This window comes from Amblyraja radiata, chromosome 1 (assembly GCF_010909765.2).
Source record: "Amblyraja radiata isolate CabotCenter1 chromosome 1, sAmbRad1.1.pri, whole genome shotgun sequence".
Classification (NCBI taxonomy): Eukaryota; Metazoa; Chordata; class Chondrichthyes; order Rajiformes; family Rajidae; genus Amblyraja; species Amblyraja radiata.
Window position 1 is genome coordinate 24,847,955 of NC_045956.1, and position 19,637 is coordinate 24,867,591.

At 41.6% G+C, this 19,637-nt stretch overlaps 1 protein-coding gene across 2 annotated transcripts; it reads right to left on the minus strand.

Moving 5' to 3' along the window:
* Window positions 1–4,693: 4,693 nt before the first annotated feature.
* Window positions 4,694–7,406, minus strand: LOC116971810 (homeobox protein HMX2-like). Of its 2 annotated transcripts, none has more exons than XM_033018935.1 (2): window positions 6,742–7,406; window positions 4,694–6,389 (listed from the first exon to the last, which is right to left on the minus strand). In XM_033018935.1, exons 1-2 carry the CDS (start codon window positions 6,950–6,952, stop codon window positions 5,848–5,850), a joined length of 753 nt encoding a protein of 250 aa, XP_032874826.1. In that variant the 5' UTR covers window positions 6,953–7,406; the 3' UTR covers window positions 4,694–5,847. The 2 variants fall into 2 exon arrangements, with proteins under 2 accessions (XP_032874826.1, XP_032874834.1); XM_033018943.1 differs by having other exon boundaries at window positions 4,694–6,429; window positions 6,742–6,919.
* Between the last annotated feature and the right edge of the window lie 12,231 nt (window positions 7,407–19,637).

Below are 19,637 nucleotides of genomic sequence, written 5' to 3' on the forward strand. Positions count from 1 at the left end.
CACTGTCTCAAGAGGGTGGCTAGTCATCCCCTCTCAGGAGTATTTAAGAATGGGAAAAACTGCTGACTTTGCAGCCAACGACTGTAATCTGCAAATGAGGTAAAATAGACAGAATATCAATATACATATAAAACAAATTTTCTGTTGTTATATTTAATAATCTTAATATTCTATTATAAAAATATTATTACTAATACACCAACCTAAAATGTGCAAAGAATATGTTTTATGTTGTTATATCCTGTTAACAATCGAGAAATATATAGTTTTTGTGCTAGAACTGTCTGGTTGCTATTGCATTTTGTTTGGCTTATTTTCAGTGCCTCCACTACAAGATGCAAACTAAGATATTTTCAGTTCCAATTAATTGCCACTTGTAGTATTATTTAGGGAAGGACATGTACTTTGAAAGTCAAATTATTTTTCTTAAATGAAACCAGAATACTTAACTTCATCATAAGCTTATGTTTATTTTTTTCAAAGGGCGATGATCTGTACCATTTTTTATTGGACCTTGTTCTGATCTATTAACTCATTTTATTTCTAGAGCATTATTATTAGTCAAAAAGGTAATAGCCGGGCTACCCTTGAACTCAAGCCGTTTTCATTTATATTTAATTGAAAAAACGTGTAATCCAAGGCCTCCTTCGAGTTACTTGTAATGCATCAACAACTTGAACAGCGAATTATGATTCGTGTAGTTGGTTAAAAAAAAAGCATAATGAGCTCAGAATCTGATTCTGTTTTGGCCTATTTCCTGCCGGTATGTTTCCAAGCACATGCTAGAAGTATGCCCAAAACATTTAAAACCAGATTAGCACTTCGCGTGAGATTCAGATATTTTTAAGCAAAGTAACCGCGATATCAAAAATAAATCAAACGTTGAGACAATGTTATAGTTACATAAACAGCTCCAGACATGGTCAATTTTTTGTAGTGAAAGGGATACATTGATTTTTTTTACCAACAAATTTTGGTCATCCTACATGTTCTTAAAATTGTCTGGATTAAACAATCGAGGCATCTAAACGTTCTTCTGCGTTCGGTTTCTCTCCACCTGCAATACAATGTCCATAGAATGTCGAAGCACAAGGTTAACCGCCCCTAAATGAACGAAATTAACCACTCCGGTGTATCTCATCGCATTACGAGAAATTAACCAACAGCTATAACAACAACAACAACAACAACAACAACAACAACAACAACAACAACAACAACAACAAAACATGCTATCTATCAGCTCATAACACAGGTAAAATTCATGGTAATTCCGATGCACCCTGCTCGTTTGGCCTCGGAAAAGGACCTGGCCCGTCAGCTGGCACTCGAACACGGAGTTCTGGACACGAGCTGCGACCACTGTAGGAAATCTTTTAAACTCGTATTCCTCGCCACCTCTCATTATGGTTTGGAGCCAATGAACCACATTGAGACCTTTCTTGCGACGTATGAGTGTACGTTTAGTTGTTTCGTCTCCCATTTCCCCAATTTGTCGCGCCTTACACTCATGACACTTAGTCAATGTGTTGAAATTACAACCAAATAACGGTTTAAAAACTCGCGTGTAGATTGTTTCCAGATACAGAATAAAGAAATTCGTACACTGTTTTCGGAAAAATACAGTGAATCTATTGATGTTATTGAAAATATGTTATACTTGAGTAACTATATTTATACGTTGGCGTGTCACAACTTTGCATTTATATTTATAGAACCAGGAGATTAAATCACGCTGTTATCCGTTATTTCAAAGTCCGCTTAGTTTTAACTGATGCATGAATGGTAAATAACCAAATGCCAGATTCTGTGAGAAAACCTTGTTAATCTTACGTGCCCATTACATTCCTTCGTTCATTAGGTGACCAAGGTAAGGTCAAGTACTTTGAATACTTCTGCCTATAGTTCTAAGTGCTACAACGTTTAGAAACCAAGATGGAACTGTTAAATATGTTCGGTATGTGCGGTTATGTAGAAACGGAAGTTGGAATTATTTAGCGACACTAGCCAATAGAGAATTATGATTTTCCTGCAAAAACAAATAAAATGTTTTGTGTTATCAAAACGGAAGGCACTTACGAACAAATCACACATTCTATACCCCTTCATTGAAATCAATGATATATTGAACATTCCTCATCTCCCCTTACATGCTTTTCCTCTACCTGCTAAATTTTTGTAAGGTGTCCTTGAGACTCTTGAAAGGCGCCCATAAATAAAATTTATTATTATTATTATTAATATAAGTGAACGAAGTAAAATTGATTTCGAAAACTGAATTCGCCGGCGTCATGATTTACTTCTGAAATCTGAAGAGTGATATTTAACTTCAGTGAAGAAAAACAATCAATGTTGTTGGCCCCCACCTGCTGCTTAGCTTCAATCAAGCAAATACAATGAGAATCTCATCGGCCAACACTCGCTGTTGTGACTTTGAAAGGCCAGGGGTCATTTCAATATGGTATCACATGAGGCAATGAGTTTCTTGTTTTGGTTTGTTTTAATGTCGTCACACTAATTTTTTTGTAAAGTATATGTTCATGAGCATATTAGTAAGACGAGGAAAAAACTTTAATCCAAAATATGTCCTCGCAATCATTGTCGTATTGTAACTTTGGTTTAATCGATTTGCTAATTGGCTTCGTGCGATCTGTATTGCACAATGCATTAATTATCTGGTAAAACTAAATGCTCCATCATTCCGAAATGATTTGAAATCTATCTTTCGTGCAATAAAAATTATGACTATATCTGACACTACATACGTATGTGAGTGTACTTGGTGTGCCTCAACAGCTTAAAACACCAACCCCGCGAACATGTCATAGTGTGCCGAGATCAACAGTTAGTGCAGCAACTGTATCTGGATATTTGTTTACATATCTTGCTTCGCAGATGATTAGGGAAATCAGCTGCTGATTGGACCACGAATCGTGAAACAGTTGTTTGTTTTTCTAGTACCTGTAGTATTGTTTTTTAAAGTCTGGGCATGGCTCAAACATTTTGATGAACCAAGCAACACAAACTTTGAAAATGTTCTCAAATAATCGCCATTAATACTTCTCAATCGCGATTTTAATTTATATTTCTGTACTCAACATCTGTTTTGATTTTAAAAGAGGAATATTTAACAATGATAATGCATTTCAATTTGAAACGTGAAAGGGCCATTTGGTATCACGCTAGTAACGGTACTATATAACAGCTGCAGTCAGTTATTGCCGAAGTATAAGCCCATGCATGTCGAGAGTATATATAAACCCGCTATAAATATGAACAATGAAAAGATTCATCGCAGTAGGTGCCGTGAATAAATAAACCTTGCACATGAGTGGCTCTCTGATGGGAGGCTAACGGGAGGGGGTGGGGTGATTAGAGGATAGAAATGTTCATGTGTTAGAGACGGATTGCTATAAACACGGAAGCACGCTGAAATGTATGAGATTTATGTTGTGATTCTGAATGAAAGTGCAAGATCCTGGTGTATTGTGTGCTTCTATTTCACTCTCGAGAATAACCATTCTTTTTCAAAGTGGTAAAACGTGCTTGAGCACAGGCTGTTAACAAATCACATAATTGGGGCTTCAACGGGACGTTTCCAATTCTTGGCTAGAACGAGAAAGTAATTAACATTCCAAAATTCTGGATTTATTTACACGTGGACAAATATCTCGCTGCTCAAAATTAACAAGAACTTTGCCATTGATTGTATTTACTTGTGTAGACTCGCATTGGATAACTGTGATGAGTTGCCCCTGTTCAGAATGGGGGTAGTATGTGCAGATTAAAATAATAACTACATCAAAATAATGACTGATCAACAACTACAAAGATTAGCGGGATTGCAACCTGGTTGAGAATACGTAGAAAATAACAGGGAATAAAATCAGCTGCTGAATGGCTGGCCCATCGGAATACCCATTTTGATTATCATAGCTGCATCTACAAATTATATTATCGAAACTTGATTCGAATTTTTATTTATCATGTCTTCTGGTTGAATGGATAAAACTGAAAATACCTTATCAGTCTAGTGTATCACACAAACAGCACGGAACTAGAATGGTTTTGAAATGAACGTTTTAAAATGAAATGTTATGAACTCGATTGTCCAATGAGTTTGCTTATTAGAGCCATCGCTTCTTCAGTGACAACAATTTCTGGCCCACTAAATTACTTTGGTCTATACGCGGGTGTCTTTTTTGGGAAACAACTAACAGCTTTTTAAATGTCGGAATGGGCTGTTGACGCAAATTTATGCAAAATGTTTAGAATGTGTGAATAGTACATGTACACTGAATATTCTGGGCCGCGCCCGAACTCTAATGTAGAACATGAATGTAACATAAACCTTAGTGCATTGTTCTGGTAAACGACGCACCATTCACCACATCAATTAACTGACCCAGTTTGTTAACTGCGAGTTTAAAGTGTAAAATTAATCCAACTAGTGATGTAATTTAGGTCCTGGGGCTTTTTAAAATTCTCATTTGGCATTAACTGCATATTTCAAATATTATAAACACGACAATGAAGATGGCAACTGGAGACTGGTTGTGCGTGAAACGTGAGTAATTTTCAGTGTGGATTTGTCTCGCAATTGCCAATGAGATGAAATATGGAATAATCCATCTAAATGGATGTCGAATTGAATGCTCGCCATTTATAATGCGCATGCATCTGAACAATAAACTGCATTTTAATTTTTTAATTCACATTTAATATCAAACCAGTAACATATAAAGATATATAAATATGACGTGATATTACGTTTTCTCCTTGAAACAGATGTTGCACAATATTTACAAACAATCCCAGCAAGGAAATTGGATTATTTCTGGTCTAATTGAGTCCACGCAGAGAAAGCTGAATAATTGCCTTAACCTAAATCAGTTGATCAATGATAATTTCAGTCCAAACGGTCAGCGGAAGAATATTTCAAAAAAGGACATGTGTGTTTTGCGTGTGCATATGTGTTTGTGTTTGAAGCTATCTTGGGGAAAGTCATACCATTATCTACCAAAATTGTAAAATACGATATTAGGGCTAGTGTCGATAAAGTATTTGCCAGCATTTTTTTAATGAGTTGTCAAAAGGAGAAGGGGGGCACATGGAACAGGAGAGACACATGTTAAGGGGGAAAAAAGAGAATAAAAACGGACCAGTAGGAAGTTGTGGGATTGGGGGTTGGGGGACATGGTTTGTGAGACCCCAGATTATATAACAAGGCGGTGGATGGGGGGGGGGGTTGGGGGGCTGTTTAGTGAAGCTTTAGATTTGCAGCATAACCATTCTGTAACATGCATTTTTTTTCAACGGAGCGAAACTGGGTCATTTGTACGAATTGGCATCATTATTTATCTCATTATAAGCTCACATCGATCTTTCAAAGAAACGACTTTCGATGGACAATGGTTAATAAAGACAAATTGAAATCTGTGTTGATCTGACCTACATATCTACAACATCCGCATTGTTTAAAATGTGCACCTTAAGAACACAAAGACTGCACTTAACATGGATGTTGCCATTTTAAGCGAATCAATTGTCCTCTGAAAATAATACCTGAATTAATTCAGGGATTTGAAAGACAACGTAAATTGCTAGAATTGAGAATTAGACAATTGAAGCATAACATGAGATATAATATATATATAACGGCAGTGCGTGGTCAGTGTAAACTCAAAAAAACAAATGGTGGAAAAATGCAACGAAGGGTGGAAAGTAAACAAAAGGGAGGCATTTAACAAATGTCGTACTATACATCTTTTCCCTGTTATACGGTATAAAAGTGACTAAACAACCACCAGAAGTTCTTCCGATACAGTTACGCGCTCCTTTATTCGGTTATAGGTCTCCGTCCAGAACATGGAGATATCTGCTGGCCTCGGGAAAGCAGAGGTAAGGCGTGCTGCTTCCTGAATAAAGCACGGGGAAAGATACTGGCAACAGGCATCTCCGCAGAAAACTGCTCTCTTTGTACATTGCTGGCATCTGGACTATCTTGGGGGCAGGTTCGGTCGTGTTTGTGACCTCCAGTTCTGCGGACAGCTGCCTTTTCAGTTTATTTCTGCGGTTTTGGAACCAAATTTTGACCTGGGTTTCCGTGAGCTGAAGCGAGTTCGCCAGGCAAGCACGCTCGGCGCTGCTCAGATATCTCTTCATGTCAAACGTCGACTCCAGCTGGAAGATTTGGCTTTTAGAAAATATCGTGCGCGTCTTCTTTTTTGCGAGAATTTTGTTTTTCTTGTTGTGTTTGACTTTGGCCGAATCGTCGCTGTGATCCGCCGTTCCTAGCGACCGGTATGACTCGGGGCTTTTTACTGGGTGTTTGGGCTCCACGGTGAATTCGAGTGAAGAGGTTGTGAGATAGCCGGTATTCGTTGTCTCTGCATCACAAAAACCCAGCAAAGTCAGATTTTCCTGCCGCTATCAGTGCATAAACATTGCAGTATTATAACTCTATTACTGAACACGTAGAACGTTAAAACATTAATCTCAAACCTGAGATAAAGATTCGCGAACGACTACCTGCTTAACAGCTTGCATGCAAAGAAAATCATTCACCCTGCCTCTTCCTAACCCGTCATCAACAATGCCCTTTCAATGTCTAATGTTATCTCCTTCAAATGTTCATGTAAATGCGTGCATTAGATATTTTTAAATATTAAGATAATGGCATATCCGCGGAACCGTAATGACTGAACTGATGATGCTGCATCTGTCCAGCCCTCGCCATACCTTGAATTGTTTTCCTGTAGTCCTTAACCAGCCTAAACTCTGATCTTGTGGCTTCATTCCGAGATGATTTCAATTCTACCGCAGTTGCGACTAGCTGCTTTGCACGGTCATGCTTATTATGCTCTTTGCATTTTGGACTGGGTTTCAAAATACTGTCTATGGTGAATTTCAGCGACAGTGGCTGACACTGAAGGGTGTCTTCCTTGTCCATCGCTTCCCGGTGTGATCGGCTCCAGTTGATGCACAGCGTTCGGTAATCGTGTCACTTAATTGTCCCGGAGGTTTCAGCGATGATCTTCCTCCCGCCAACACCATTCCTGCCCGATCAGAGCCGCACTCGCTCGGTTCAGGCAAGGTTATTCATTCAGCTCGAAGATGGCGGCTGCTGGGAGCTCTTATTGGTCAAACTGTGGCCGGCCAGCCTGATCCAATGGTTTCTGAGAGGCGGGTCTGTACCACTGGGCGGCATCTATCTGCCTCACTCCCCGGCGCTCTGACTGGCACCCAGTCTGCCCATTGCTTGACAGTGCAATTCTCAAGACACCTTCTTTTAAATACTGATTAATGCATAGTTTAACTGCTGCCTGACCCGAAAATCCAGAAATATTTTCGCCTGTGAGCTGCTACACTTTCACTTGCCTGGTATTTCTTGAAGCTGGAACTTTATTTAATTGTCGATGCTCTACTTGGCAACGTTTCTCGGAAGCGCCCGGGAACATTGCTCTCTCACTGGGTCTCGACCCGAAACGTCACCTATTCCTTCCATCCAGAGACACGGCCTATCCCGCTGAGTTAATCCAGCATTTTGTGCCTATCTTCGTTGTAAACCTGCATCTGCAGTTATTCCCTATTACACATTGCTATAGAAAGGCAGGTTATGGTTGGACTTGTACAGCCAGCCTTGGAATTGTGGTTTTCGAATGACTTTCAGATTCCACCACCCTCCCCCCATCCCTACCCTCCTCCCACCCACCCCTTTCACACCTGTTCCCCATTCCGCCACACTTTCACGCACTCAACTTACTTACACAATGACCTGGTTTGCTGCCGTGCGAAACGAAACAAATGGCTGGAAAGCTCAGATATTGTAACAATTGATGACTTTTTTTTCAATGAAAACTCACAATTTTCATTAGTTTAAACAGGCGAACCACCCCCACCCCACCCCCACACATAAACACCGCTCCCCACCACCACCCACCTCCTGCCTGGTTGGGTCTCTGCCTCCGGGTTTATCTGTTTTATTGATGAATGCAGTGGGGCACCTGATCTGTTGATTCGTCGTCGCCCCCCCCCCCCCCCCTCCCCCACCTCCCGACTTGCTGCAGTGACAATTCAAATGCGAAAAGCAGTTTAATGGCACATCAGCTATAGCTTGTACACGCTGCAACTGTCAGTACAATCAACACAAGCCCCAATAGCCTGCTGCCCGACAATCATTTCAGCATGGGGAATCACTGCCTACAAACACGCCGTCAGGAGTATTCGAGGATGCTGAGTACCAAGAGGACAACGCTATTCTCTGTGACTTCTGTTTCAATGGTACATATTTTCCAGTGGCCGCTAGTATATTGTCAAGGAAATGATCACCCTTCATCTTACAGTAAATGCATCCCCAGAATATGTTTCCACGTGTCTGTGTGCGTGTGTGTATTCAAAAGGCAAGCGTCATGTATGTGTTGTGACTGTATTCTGCTTTGCTCCAGGACATTCATTGCTCAGCGTTTAAAGAAGAGTTTACACCGCACAGAAAGGGCCACCGGCCGCAAACAGCTACCAGTACCAATGCCTCTTCCCAGTCCTTGGGCCGTATCCTTATTACTGACTAGGGCAGATCAAGTGCTAATCGGAGTTCTTTTTAAATGGTGGGGTCATAATGTTGTTATGCGATTTAAAAAAAATATCAGCAATCTTTAACCATTAATGCACCGTGATAATTCCTCATTTGTATCCCCCCCCCTCAACTACATTCATTCGGCTTTACTACAGGGATTCCGCGAAAGAGGACAGGGACTGTGTGTTCTCTCACGAAAGGTGGATGACTTCTCGCTTCAGCCACCATGCAACAGACGACACTATGTTTTCGCCATCGGCACTGTCCTCCGCGTTCCACCATTTTACATTCCATTGCTCAGTGAAAGAGGCGCGATCACAAAACGCAAAAATAAATTTCCCGCAAACCACATCCTTTAGTTTATTTACAACATACAGTCCACGTAAACGTCCGACACAGGAGTTCTCACATACACAAGTGCAGTGCAAGGGTCTGCAATGCCTTCGTAAAATCAGAACATCTGTATCGTTGTATCGAAGCATGTTTTGACCGTGACAGTCCAGTGTCTTTATCAATGCAGAGAAGAATGTACGAATATAATGAAATTGAAATTTAGTATTTGTGATTTAATGTGGTTTAAAGGGATGGAATATATTCCGTGTTATCTCGTACTAGTTGTAGTAGAGTTATTTGGACCAACAATCGTCACACGTGCGATTTACGAGATTAGTAAAGTAAGGTCGCTTTCTACATTGACAACATTCAATGGCGACGTATGTTGCAGATAGTTCAAAATATTAGTCTTAAAGTAGACATTAGAATCGCAGATTGTTATCTTAACCACACGAGCAACGGATAAGCATCTCCACCTGTTCGCCACCGCATCGTCACTTCACCTTAATGTGTGTGTGTGTATATATATATAGACCCTTCTTCAGATAGAAGACGTAGGAGTCTGAAGAAGGGTCCCGACACAAAACGTCGCCACTCTTCCCTCCCAGATGCTGCCTGACCCGCGGAGTTACCCCAGCGTTTTATGGATTGCTCACCCTTTGATCAGATGCAACCTGACCTGTGGTGTGATTCCAGCGTTCTCTGCTTTTATTTCACATCGGCTGTTTCTATTTGGTGCGATGTGTATTATATCATTAGCTTGTGTTCTGATAGATGGGAAATGTCATCTTTTCGTCTCATTTCATTTCATCTTCCCTTTAAAATTAAGGCGCGTTCATTTTGTAGGATTCTATTTATGTTTCTATCATTAGAATGTCAATCCATTATCTCATATCCTTATTATTGTAATATCTTTCAGGATAACTTGAAAGTAAATTAATAAACGAATTAGTCATTTTTTCTCACAATTATAGAGTCCATCTATATTGTATTCATTTTATTTGACGTACCAATTTCACATTCAGAAATACAGCAAACCTGATTCTAAAGTAAGGTATCGACCCGAAACGTCACCTATTCCTTTTCTCCAGAAGTGTTGACTGACACGCTGAGTCACTCTAACACTTTGTGTCTATCTTACCTAATCTAGAGATCATTGCAAAGCAAAAATCTTGGGTGGCACAGTGGCGCAGCGGTGAAGATACTGCCTTCCAGAGCCAGAGACCCGGGTTCGATCCTGCTACGGGTGTTGGCTGTCCGGTGTTTCTACGTTCTCCCTGTGACCGCGTGGGTTTTCACCGGGTGCTCCGGTTTCCTCCCACACTCCAAAGACGTGAAGGTTTTGTCAATTGGCTTCGGTAAAATTATAAATTATCCCCACTGTGTGGGATAGTGCTAGTATACAGGAGGAATCGCTGCTTGGTGGACCGAAGGGCCCGTTTCCACGCGGTATCTCTCAACAAAGTGCTGGAGGAACTCATTCGATCAAGCAACATCTGTGGAGGAAATGGACAGACGATGTTTCGGATCAAGTCAAGTCAACTTTATTTGTCACATGCACATACAAGATGTACAGTGAAATGAAAGTGGCAATGCCCGCGGGATTGTGCAAAACAACAGAACAGAATAGAACAGAACCAGTATTTACATTAAAAAAAGAAGACATTCCCCCATTTCCCAAATCGCCCCCCTGAAACCCTGACCGATACCATCTTAGCTCTAGATCCCAACCGGAAGAAATGCATCTCTGCTTTGTATAACTTGTTAGGGTCGGTTATATTGAAACCTCATACCTCATTAAAAGCTGCGTGGGAGGGTGAGCTGAATACGAAACTAACAAACCAGCAATGGGACTCTGCCTTGGACTTGACCCATTCTTCCTCCGTATGTGCCCGTCATGGCCTAATCCAATGCAAAGTCCTTCACAAAGTCCACTACACAAATGCAAGATTATCTAGAATTTACCCCGCTGTTAGGGACACCTGCAACAGATGTAATCAATCTCCTGCCAACCATAGCCATATGTTTTGGTCTTGCCCTAAGCTAGCAGCCTTTTGGAGGAGTGCTTTCGACTTGATAAGCAGAGCCTACGGCCAGACTATTCCTCCAAACCCACTGTCAGCCATTTTCGGTACCCCTCCCAACACCAACCTCTCTGTTGCGGTGAAACGGGTTCTAGCTTTTACAACCTTGTTAGCCCGGAGACTGATCTTGCTTAACTGGAGGCTCACCTGTCCCCCGACACACACCCGCTGGATTAAGGAGGTGCTTTACAATTTAAAGCTTGAAAAACTTAGGTTCTCTCTCATAGGCTCTACCAAGACATTCCTAGATACATGGAACCCTTTCTTGGAACTTGTTAACTCTCTCAACTTGTCCCCGGACTCGGAAGAGGACTGAGTGCTCTCCACCATTGTTCTGCTCTACTGCAGCTGCTCTCCCCTTAACCCCCCCCCCCCCCCCCCCCCCACACACACACTTATTTATTTAATTACTTACTTATTTACTGTTATTAGTGACCCCCTTTTTAAATTTTATTTTTTTTATTTTTTTTAGTACTTTTTGTTTCGTTTATCTTACCATATTTGTGTGGATGTGTATGTATGTGAGTGTTGTTTGTCCCCGTTTGGTTCCGACCTGATTCGGGTGGGTTGAAGGTGGGTAAGGGCTTTGAGGGTCGCTTACATACTGTTGCACAATTATGACTTGACTGTCACTGTCTGTTATCATTGTATGTATGCAAATTGCTGTGAAATTCAAATAAAAAGATTTAAATCAAAAAAGATACAACAATATTTCCGCCCTGGTGAGATCAGAGTTTACAGTCCTGATGGCTTGTGGGAAGAAACTCCATCTCATCTTCTCTGCTTTCGCAGCGTGACAGCGGAGGCGCTTGCCTGACCGTAGTAGCGGGAACAGTCCGTTGCTGGGGTGGTAGGGGTCCTTCGTGATCTTGTTGGCTCTGAATCTGCATCTCCTAGTGTATAGGTTCTGCAGGGGGGAGAGTGTTGTTCCCATGGTGTGTTCGGTTGAACGCACTATTCTCTGCAGAGCCTTCCTGTCCTGGGCAGAGCTGTTGCCAAACCAGATCGAGATGTTTCCGGACAGGATGCTTTCTACAGCACCAGAGTAGCAGGATTGAAGGATCCTCAGAGAGACTCTGAATTTCCTCAGCTGCCTGGGGTGGTAAAGGCGCTACCTTGCCTTTCTCACCAGTGCGGCAGTGGGTGTTGTCCATGTCAGATCCTCTGTGATGTGGACTCCCAGGTATTTGAATCTATCAGAAGGGTCAGAACCCTTCTTCAGACTGATAGCAGTGGAGAAGGGGGGGGGGGGGGGGGGGGGGGGGGGGTTTAGGGGTTGGGGGGGGGGGGGGGGGGGGTTAGGGGTTGGTGGGTGGGTCAAAGTCACTGAGGTGACCGCTCTGAAACTGTGGTCTGATGAAAGAATCACAGAAGATCCTGGATAATCCACGGAATTGTGTGCGAGAAAGGTCGCTGGGCCCATTACGTCCGTTCATTGGAAAAAAAAGATACCCAGCTTCTTGAAATCTTACTCATTTATTTCTCTTAAAACCACGGTTTTTCAGATACACATCCAGGCAATGTTTAAGTTTTTATCATTCTTTCAAGCAATCAGCTCCAGATATCTACCATATCCTGACATGTTTTCCTCTTATCTCCTCGCGACTATTTGCGCCAATTACTTTGTACGTATAGTCGCTGATATTTGACTCTGTCTATACAAATATATTCGTGTGTGTTTGGGTCCTTGATAATTTAACGTATCTCAGTTAAGTTTTCCTTCGGCCTTCTCTCTTCCAAGGAAACAACCCTAACATATCCAATCTTTCCAACTGTAGTCTTGACAACATGTTACTAAATATCCTCCGCATTTCTCCAATGCAATCACATCTTTATTTTAATATAATGATGGTAATTTTACCCACAGCAGTTCAGGTAGCATCTGTGGAGGGAATGTATTTGCGACGTTCCTGGTGCCTTGGCTAATAAGAGCATCTTGTGTGCCTTTTTAATTACATTCACTCACGTTTGTCCGAACAGAAAACAATTCTTCCAATGTCCGCATGTCAACTGGGCCTGAATGTACATTTGTGAAAGTCAAATAAATAAGCATCTGCCTGTGGGGACAGAACAAACTGCAGATACTTTAATCGTGAGTAAAACACAAAGTCCTTCTATAGATGCAGCCTGATCCGCTAAGTTCCTCCAGCACTTTATGCTTTGCTCGAGCATATGCCGGTTGCGTGTTACCATGGCAAGTTGAACAAGACCGTGTACAATTGTTAATTAAATGCATATGGACGGCTTGATAGTAATCATGTCTTCTTTTCTTGACTGGACAGCACGCAACAAAAGCTTTTCACTGTACCTCGGTACATGTGACAATATAAAAACCAGGCTAATTTAAACTAAAATATACTTTAATACATAGTCAAAGTTTGTAGTCACCGTCAGTGTGAATTTATGTAAAACAGAAAAATACAAGTTGAAATTTCAATCACATATAATGCTTTAATAAATAAGATTGTAACCCTGCTATGGGAAAGATTTCATTAGGCTTTATATGACTTAGGTCAGCTGCATCGGATTTTGGTTAGGACGTATTGGGAGTTCTGGTCACCCCCAATAACGGAAGGATGTGGAGGGCTTAGAAACCACTCAGCCGAGGTTTACCAGAATAAGGGGCCTTCGCTGCGGGGAGAGGGTGGACAGACTTGAATTGATTTATCGGGAAGTTGAGGGAGATCTGATAGAAGTATATACAAATTATGAGAGGCATCGATTGGGTAGACAGTCAGAACCTTTTCCCCAGGATGAAAATATCAAATACCACATGGCATAGTTTAAAGCTGAGAGAGGCGGAGTTTAAAGGAGGTGTGCGGAGCAAGTTTTGTACACTGTGTGCTGAGTGCCTGGAACACGTTGCCTGGGTGGTGGTGCATACATATACCATAGTGGCCTTTAAGAGACTTTTGGATTGGCACATGATTATGCACAGAATGGAGGGATACGGATTATGTTCGGGTGGAGTAGCGCTGGCTTTGGCATCATGTTCGGCCCAGACATCGTAGGCAGAAGGAAATGATCCTATGAATTGAATTGAATTGAATTGAATTGAATTTCCTTTATTGTCATTCAAACATTAAGTTCGAACGAAATTACGTGCCTTGCAGTCAAAAAAGCAACAAAAACACAATGAACACAATTTAACACAAACATTCATTACGGTGAATCTCCAGGCACCTCCTCACTGTGATGGAAGGTAAAAAGTATTTTCTCTTCCTTGCTTGTTCTCCCGCTGCGTCAGGCGATCGAGGCTCTCGAAGTTGAAGCCCCCGCCGAGTGATGGTAAATCCCGCGGCCGATGTTAAGCCCCGCCAACAAATGCATGACATTCCTTCAACCTAAATGGATTGTCTTCTCTTGAACAGCGGATGTTGAGGGGAGACCAGGTTTTATGATGGGCATAGATAGAATGGCCAATTATTTTAGGGAGATAATATTTTTTGCTGTCCTATTTTCTATATTCTAAGCTGGAGATTGTGTAAAGAAGATTTACTACGATTTAGTCAGGACTCAAGACCCAGAGCTACAGTATCTTGGGAGGTTGGGCAGACCGTGACTTTATTCTTTGTGGTGTAGGAGGTTGATGGGTGATATTATGGAGGTGTATAAAACCATGAGGGAAAATATAAGGTAAACGCCGAGAGTTTTTTACCATGGTGGGGAATCAAGAACTAGGATATTTGAGACTTGAGGGGGCAGATTTAATAGGAACCTGACGGGCAAGTTTTTTTCGCAGAGTGCTTGATGGCTATATGGAACTAGCTGCCAGAGGAATTAGTTGAGAGTTACTGGAACAATATTTAAAAGGCATCGAAGCTAGACACAAAAAATTGGAATAACTCAGCGGGCCAGGCAGCATGTCTGGAGAGAAGGAATGGGTGACGTTTCGGATCGAGACCCTTCTTCAGACTGGTGCTAGACCGATTCATGCAAAGGAAAGGATTAGAAAGAGATTGGCCAAATGCCGGCAATGGGACATCTTCCTCGGCATTGACGAGTTAGGGCGCAAGTGCCTATTTCTGTGTTGTGTGGCTCAGTGACTCTAAATAGATTCCCATCTCTCTCCAAATTTCGTGATCCCCACGCAACTCAATGAACACATCTGTTCCATTAGTAAATGTGGCTAAATTGTAACGGAATATATGTATTCACAGAAGGACTTAAAGTGCTGGAGTAACTCAGCAGGTCAGGCAGCATCCCTGGAGAACACGGATAGGTGACGTTTCGGGTCGAGACCCCTCTTCAGTCTGAAGAAGGGCTTTACCATTCTGTCATTTTGTGTATTAACTAGCATTTGCAGTTCTTTGTTTCTACAAATGTGTTCACGGTATTGGCCATTGTTTTATTTTTATTTTCTTATTGCCTCGCACCTTCTATGTTATGGCGGCAGCATATTCCTTTAAGCAGATGACTGATATTAGAGCTTCATGGCGCAGTGTTCCACAAATATTCCATGTATAAAATATTGTAAAATAGACCAATCGCTCTGCATCCTTGCCATTTCCCGATGTCCGCCGATCTATTTTTATATTCTAAAAGAGACTGTGGTGAGGACTATCGACAGTTTTATTCCTGCCTCTGAGCTTGATTTTCCTGGACATGTTTCAGATACCACAACGAAGCCAATCTGGAAACACTTTTTTACTGCACTCTATTTAATGCATTTTATCTACCGATGATATGTCCAAATTGGTGGAAATTTGTAACTTTTTTTGTAAACGAAGCATGATATGTCCGACTTGAGAGGCCAAAGAAGAGTGTTTACTTAACTACACGAAATGTAAGCGGAGAAACGCGCTAAACCCAGTTTATATTTTGCATCAAGAAAACGGTTGCTATTCTCTCTCTTTTTCGCTCTCGTGTTCCCAGATAAATACACACGTTTCTCAACAAATGCATGACATTCCTTCAACCTAAATGGACTGTTTTCTCTTGAACAGCGGATGTTGAGGAGAGACCAGATAGAAGCATTCAATATATAATGATGGGCATAGATAGAATGGACACATTTTTTTGGGAGAAAATATTTTGTTCCCCCAGCGAGGGTATGGCAATGACTGCGTGTTTATTGCAAGGAATGTGGGTGCGTGGGACGCGCGGCGTTGGGTGATGGTGGAGGCAGGTATATTAGTGGCACTTAATGGGCTTCTGGATGGCCACGTAGTATGCAGGGAATGAAGAGATATGGATAATGTTCAGGCAGAGGGGATTAGTTTAACGTGGAGTGTGTGACGTGATTCACGTAACGAGTCTGAAGAAGGGTCTCGACCCGAAACGTCACCAATTCCTTCTATCCAGAGATGCTGCCTGTCCCGCTGAGTTACTCCAGCATTTCGTGTCTATCTTTAGTTTAACGTGACATCGTGTCCTGCTGGACTTTCTGGGCCGCATGGACTGTTTCTGTGCTGTAAAGTACTATGTTCAAATTAAACATTTTCATGAATAATTGAACCACCTGTCTGCGTTTAGTAGTTAAAATTAGGTAAAACAGTGTGCAGGTTTGATGTTAATAGAATATTAAGGGCGGGGCACTGGTTCAAGCAATTGGAGCGGGCGGTCTGCAGCAGCGCAAGGAAAGGTTCAGTTTTGTACTTGATCCTCGGTGCTCGTGAGATTGCCTGGGTCTCCTCCGGGTGCTCCAATTCCATGCCCCCCCCCCCCCCCCCCCCCCCCTCCTCCAAATAGACGTGCAGGCGGAACGTTAATTGCCCAGTGCAAATTGCACATATGTTAATGGTGGAGTCCGGACAGGCTGGCGGGAATGTGTGTGGGATTAAGTGGGCTTGTGTAAATTAGCCTATGAAGGTCATTGTGGACATGTGGACCGGAGGACCCGTTTTAGTGCCGTGTGGCAACCCCGGAAAGCAATAATAAACGATAAAAACCGTCTCAGATCCAGGCAAGAGTGGACGAGACCTTGTGTTTTTTTTAGTAAAAGATGGATTTCAATCGACACAAGTTAAAAATGTTCCTTGTTGTATGAAAGGAAATGAATCATCTCCGTCGATATAACACCTTTCATGAATTCGGGGCGCCCTTTATGAAGTGTTATTGATTTAACTTGGTAAAATGCAATAACCAACCTGAACATGGTAATTTTTTTATTTACAGTAATTAAATATCATCGAATCATCTGCATTAGTAGTACTAGCAGAGTAATGGACGTGTGTCAAGGTAGCAGGAAAACAGCCCTGCTTGTAATAATAATTTTAAGGGATTTGTTTGCGTCTATTTGAAGGACAGGCGGACTTGGTCAAACGCCATATCCAGAAGACTACAGTGGGACAGCGCAGCACTTCCTCGGTGGCGCACAGTGGTCTGTAGTCGAGTCTAGACACAAAAAGCTGGAGTAACTCAGCGAGACAGGGGGCATCTCTGGATAGAAGAAATGGGTGACGTTTCGGGTCGAGACCCTTCTTCAGACTCGACCCGAAACGTCACCCATTCATTCCTTCTCTCCAGATATGTTACGTATCCAACTGGTTTACTTCAGCATTTTGTGTCTATCATCGGTGTAAACCAGCATCTGCATTGGCTTCCTACACACTTATTATTCGAGTCTCTGGAGTGAGATCCAGAGACGTAAATCTATCTCCTTTTGAGTAGGTGTGAGAGTGCTATTCCTGAGCTAAGGCAGGCAAGAAACGGTGAAATGATCCAACCAGGTTCCGGAATTATTTTTGTTTAAAAACTCTTCCGGATTTAGCAGAAGCTTGGCGTTTTAGCAGAAGCTTTGGCGTTTTAATTGGCTGTCACGTAAATTTTCCACAGTGCCCAAAATTTGAATAACATATTCCATCATCTAGTTTTGGTGCACATAAATGGAACGATGCACAAATCTTATCCATTTTTTTTGTTCATGGTCAAAACTTTTTTTTCATTCATTTCGTGCCAATGGAGGTTGGGTGGGAGGAGATGAAGCGAGAAGGCCAGTCAGAATAATGCTCGAATATCAAGTTATTTTGGCATATTGTCGGTATTAAATCAGTTTAATGCAGAACCTGAAGACTTGGATTTTAGCTGGTTTTCTGTACTCGCGTATTCTACCCAAAGCTAACTTTGATCAGGTGTGTTTAATTGTGCACTTACTTGGTAAAACAGGTTTGATTTACGGGGTTAAATAGTTGACCATCCGGAGGTGAAAATGACATTCTCGATTACTCGCTGTAATCCAGACAAAAGGTCTGGACACATCTTATGAATCGGTAATTTCAGACGTTTATATAAATAATCTTCCAAACAGTTGCGCAGATCTGCCCACTTGATGCATTTCAAACCCCGCTGTAAATGCCAGTGCAGGTCCAGGTCATTGTGAATAAAAAGGTTCTTCTCAATATTTGCCATTCATTTGGTGCTGCAAATATTTTCCCTCTAATCAATCCTCACATCGGATATGTGGCACTGTTTTGGCATTTAACAGCGAACATTTCTGTTTTTTCCACTTTCATACACGTATTAGGGCCTTTATCATGTATTTGGTTACCATTCTGTATTGCGGAGGTGAGATTGGGAAATATTTAAATGATTACCGTTTTAAACTAGATGGTGTCAGATCAATTGTTGCGCTCCTTTCTATTTAAATGTAGAAGAGTTATACGTTTTTTTTGGAAGACAGCTTCTAATAACTTGTTACCTGCATCTGTAGTCGTAAATAGTTAAGAATATGGAATACGTATCCTACCGAACTTCCCCACGTTTAGCCACAGTTTCCACGACTCAGCCTTCGCAGAGAGAGAGAGAGAGAGAGAGAGAGAGAGAGAGAGAGAGAGAGAGAGAGAGAGAGAGAGAGAGCATTTTTATTCTTTAATAATGTGTTTCGTATTTCTTCCCATTACCAAGACCCCCCTAGTTTGCCTTCCCCAAATGCAGCTAACTAATCTGCCCTATCCTTCCGTGTTCTTGTTTTATTTCCAGCAATGATGGCATTTTGCCTTTTATTTACAGATTCTCATTACCGACCGTATCACTAAATAAAGATCATGTACTTAAACCTTACACAGGACAAATCTTTAACAAGTAATGTGTTCTGGGTGATCGTTAGACCTGTATGCCGCTTGATTATTGGTTTCTGGATCACTGCTGGACTATTTTCATTTTACAACATGAATCACAAACCCTTTCAGTTAAACCCCTCTGCCTAATATTCAATTGTAAGTCAGCAGATGCAAGCTTGGAAAGCAACCATCCTGTCTGTACACCCGTTATGGCATCTTTATATCTAGTCTTGGATTTGTTGACAGCGCACATTCGACCTACGAACATTCAACACTAGTTTACCTCTGAACAGGCATGAATGCAAATTAAAATGTCTGGTTTGCTCGAGAATCATACGAAGAAGACCTAACTTCATTGAAACAGAACAAACGTTTTGTTACATCGTAATTTGAAAATGGGTTTGGTGACATAAAACGCGTTTTGTGTTACTTTATTGAAGTTTTGGGATGCGTTGGGATGGTTTACCTAATATTACCGTTCTACTTATATATGTCTAACCTCCAGTTGTCTTTAATATATCATGCACTGAAGGAGTAGGTCACTTACAGGCTCTTTGTCAGGGAAATAAAACTTGCATTGGTGGTACAAAATCATCAACATATTTCCATGAGTCCCCGAATGTTTTAATTACTAGAAATAGTAGA

Excerpts from the sequence above, each read along its gene's own strand:
- LOC116971810 (XM_033018935.1), bottom strand. The coding sequence starts at position 6,952 with ATGGACAAGGAAGACACCCTTCAGTGTCAGCCACTGTCGCTGAAATTC. Across the intron at positions 6,390-6,741 it reads CTACAGGAAAACAATTCAAG|AGACAACGAATACCGGCTAT; the intron begins GTATGGCGAGGG and ends TTTGTGATGCAG.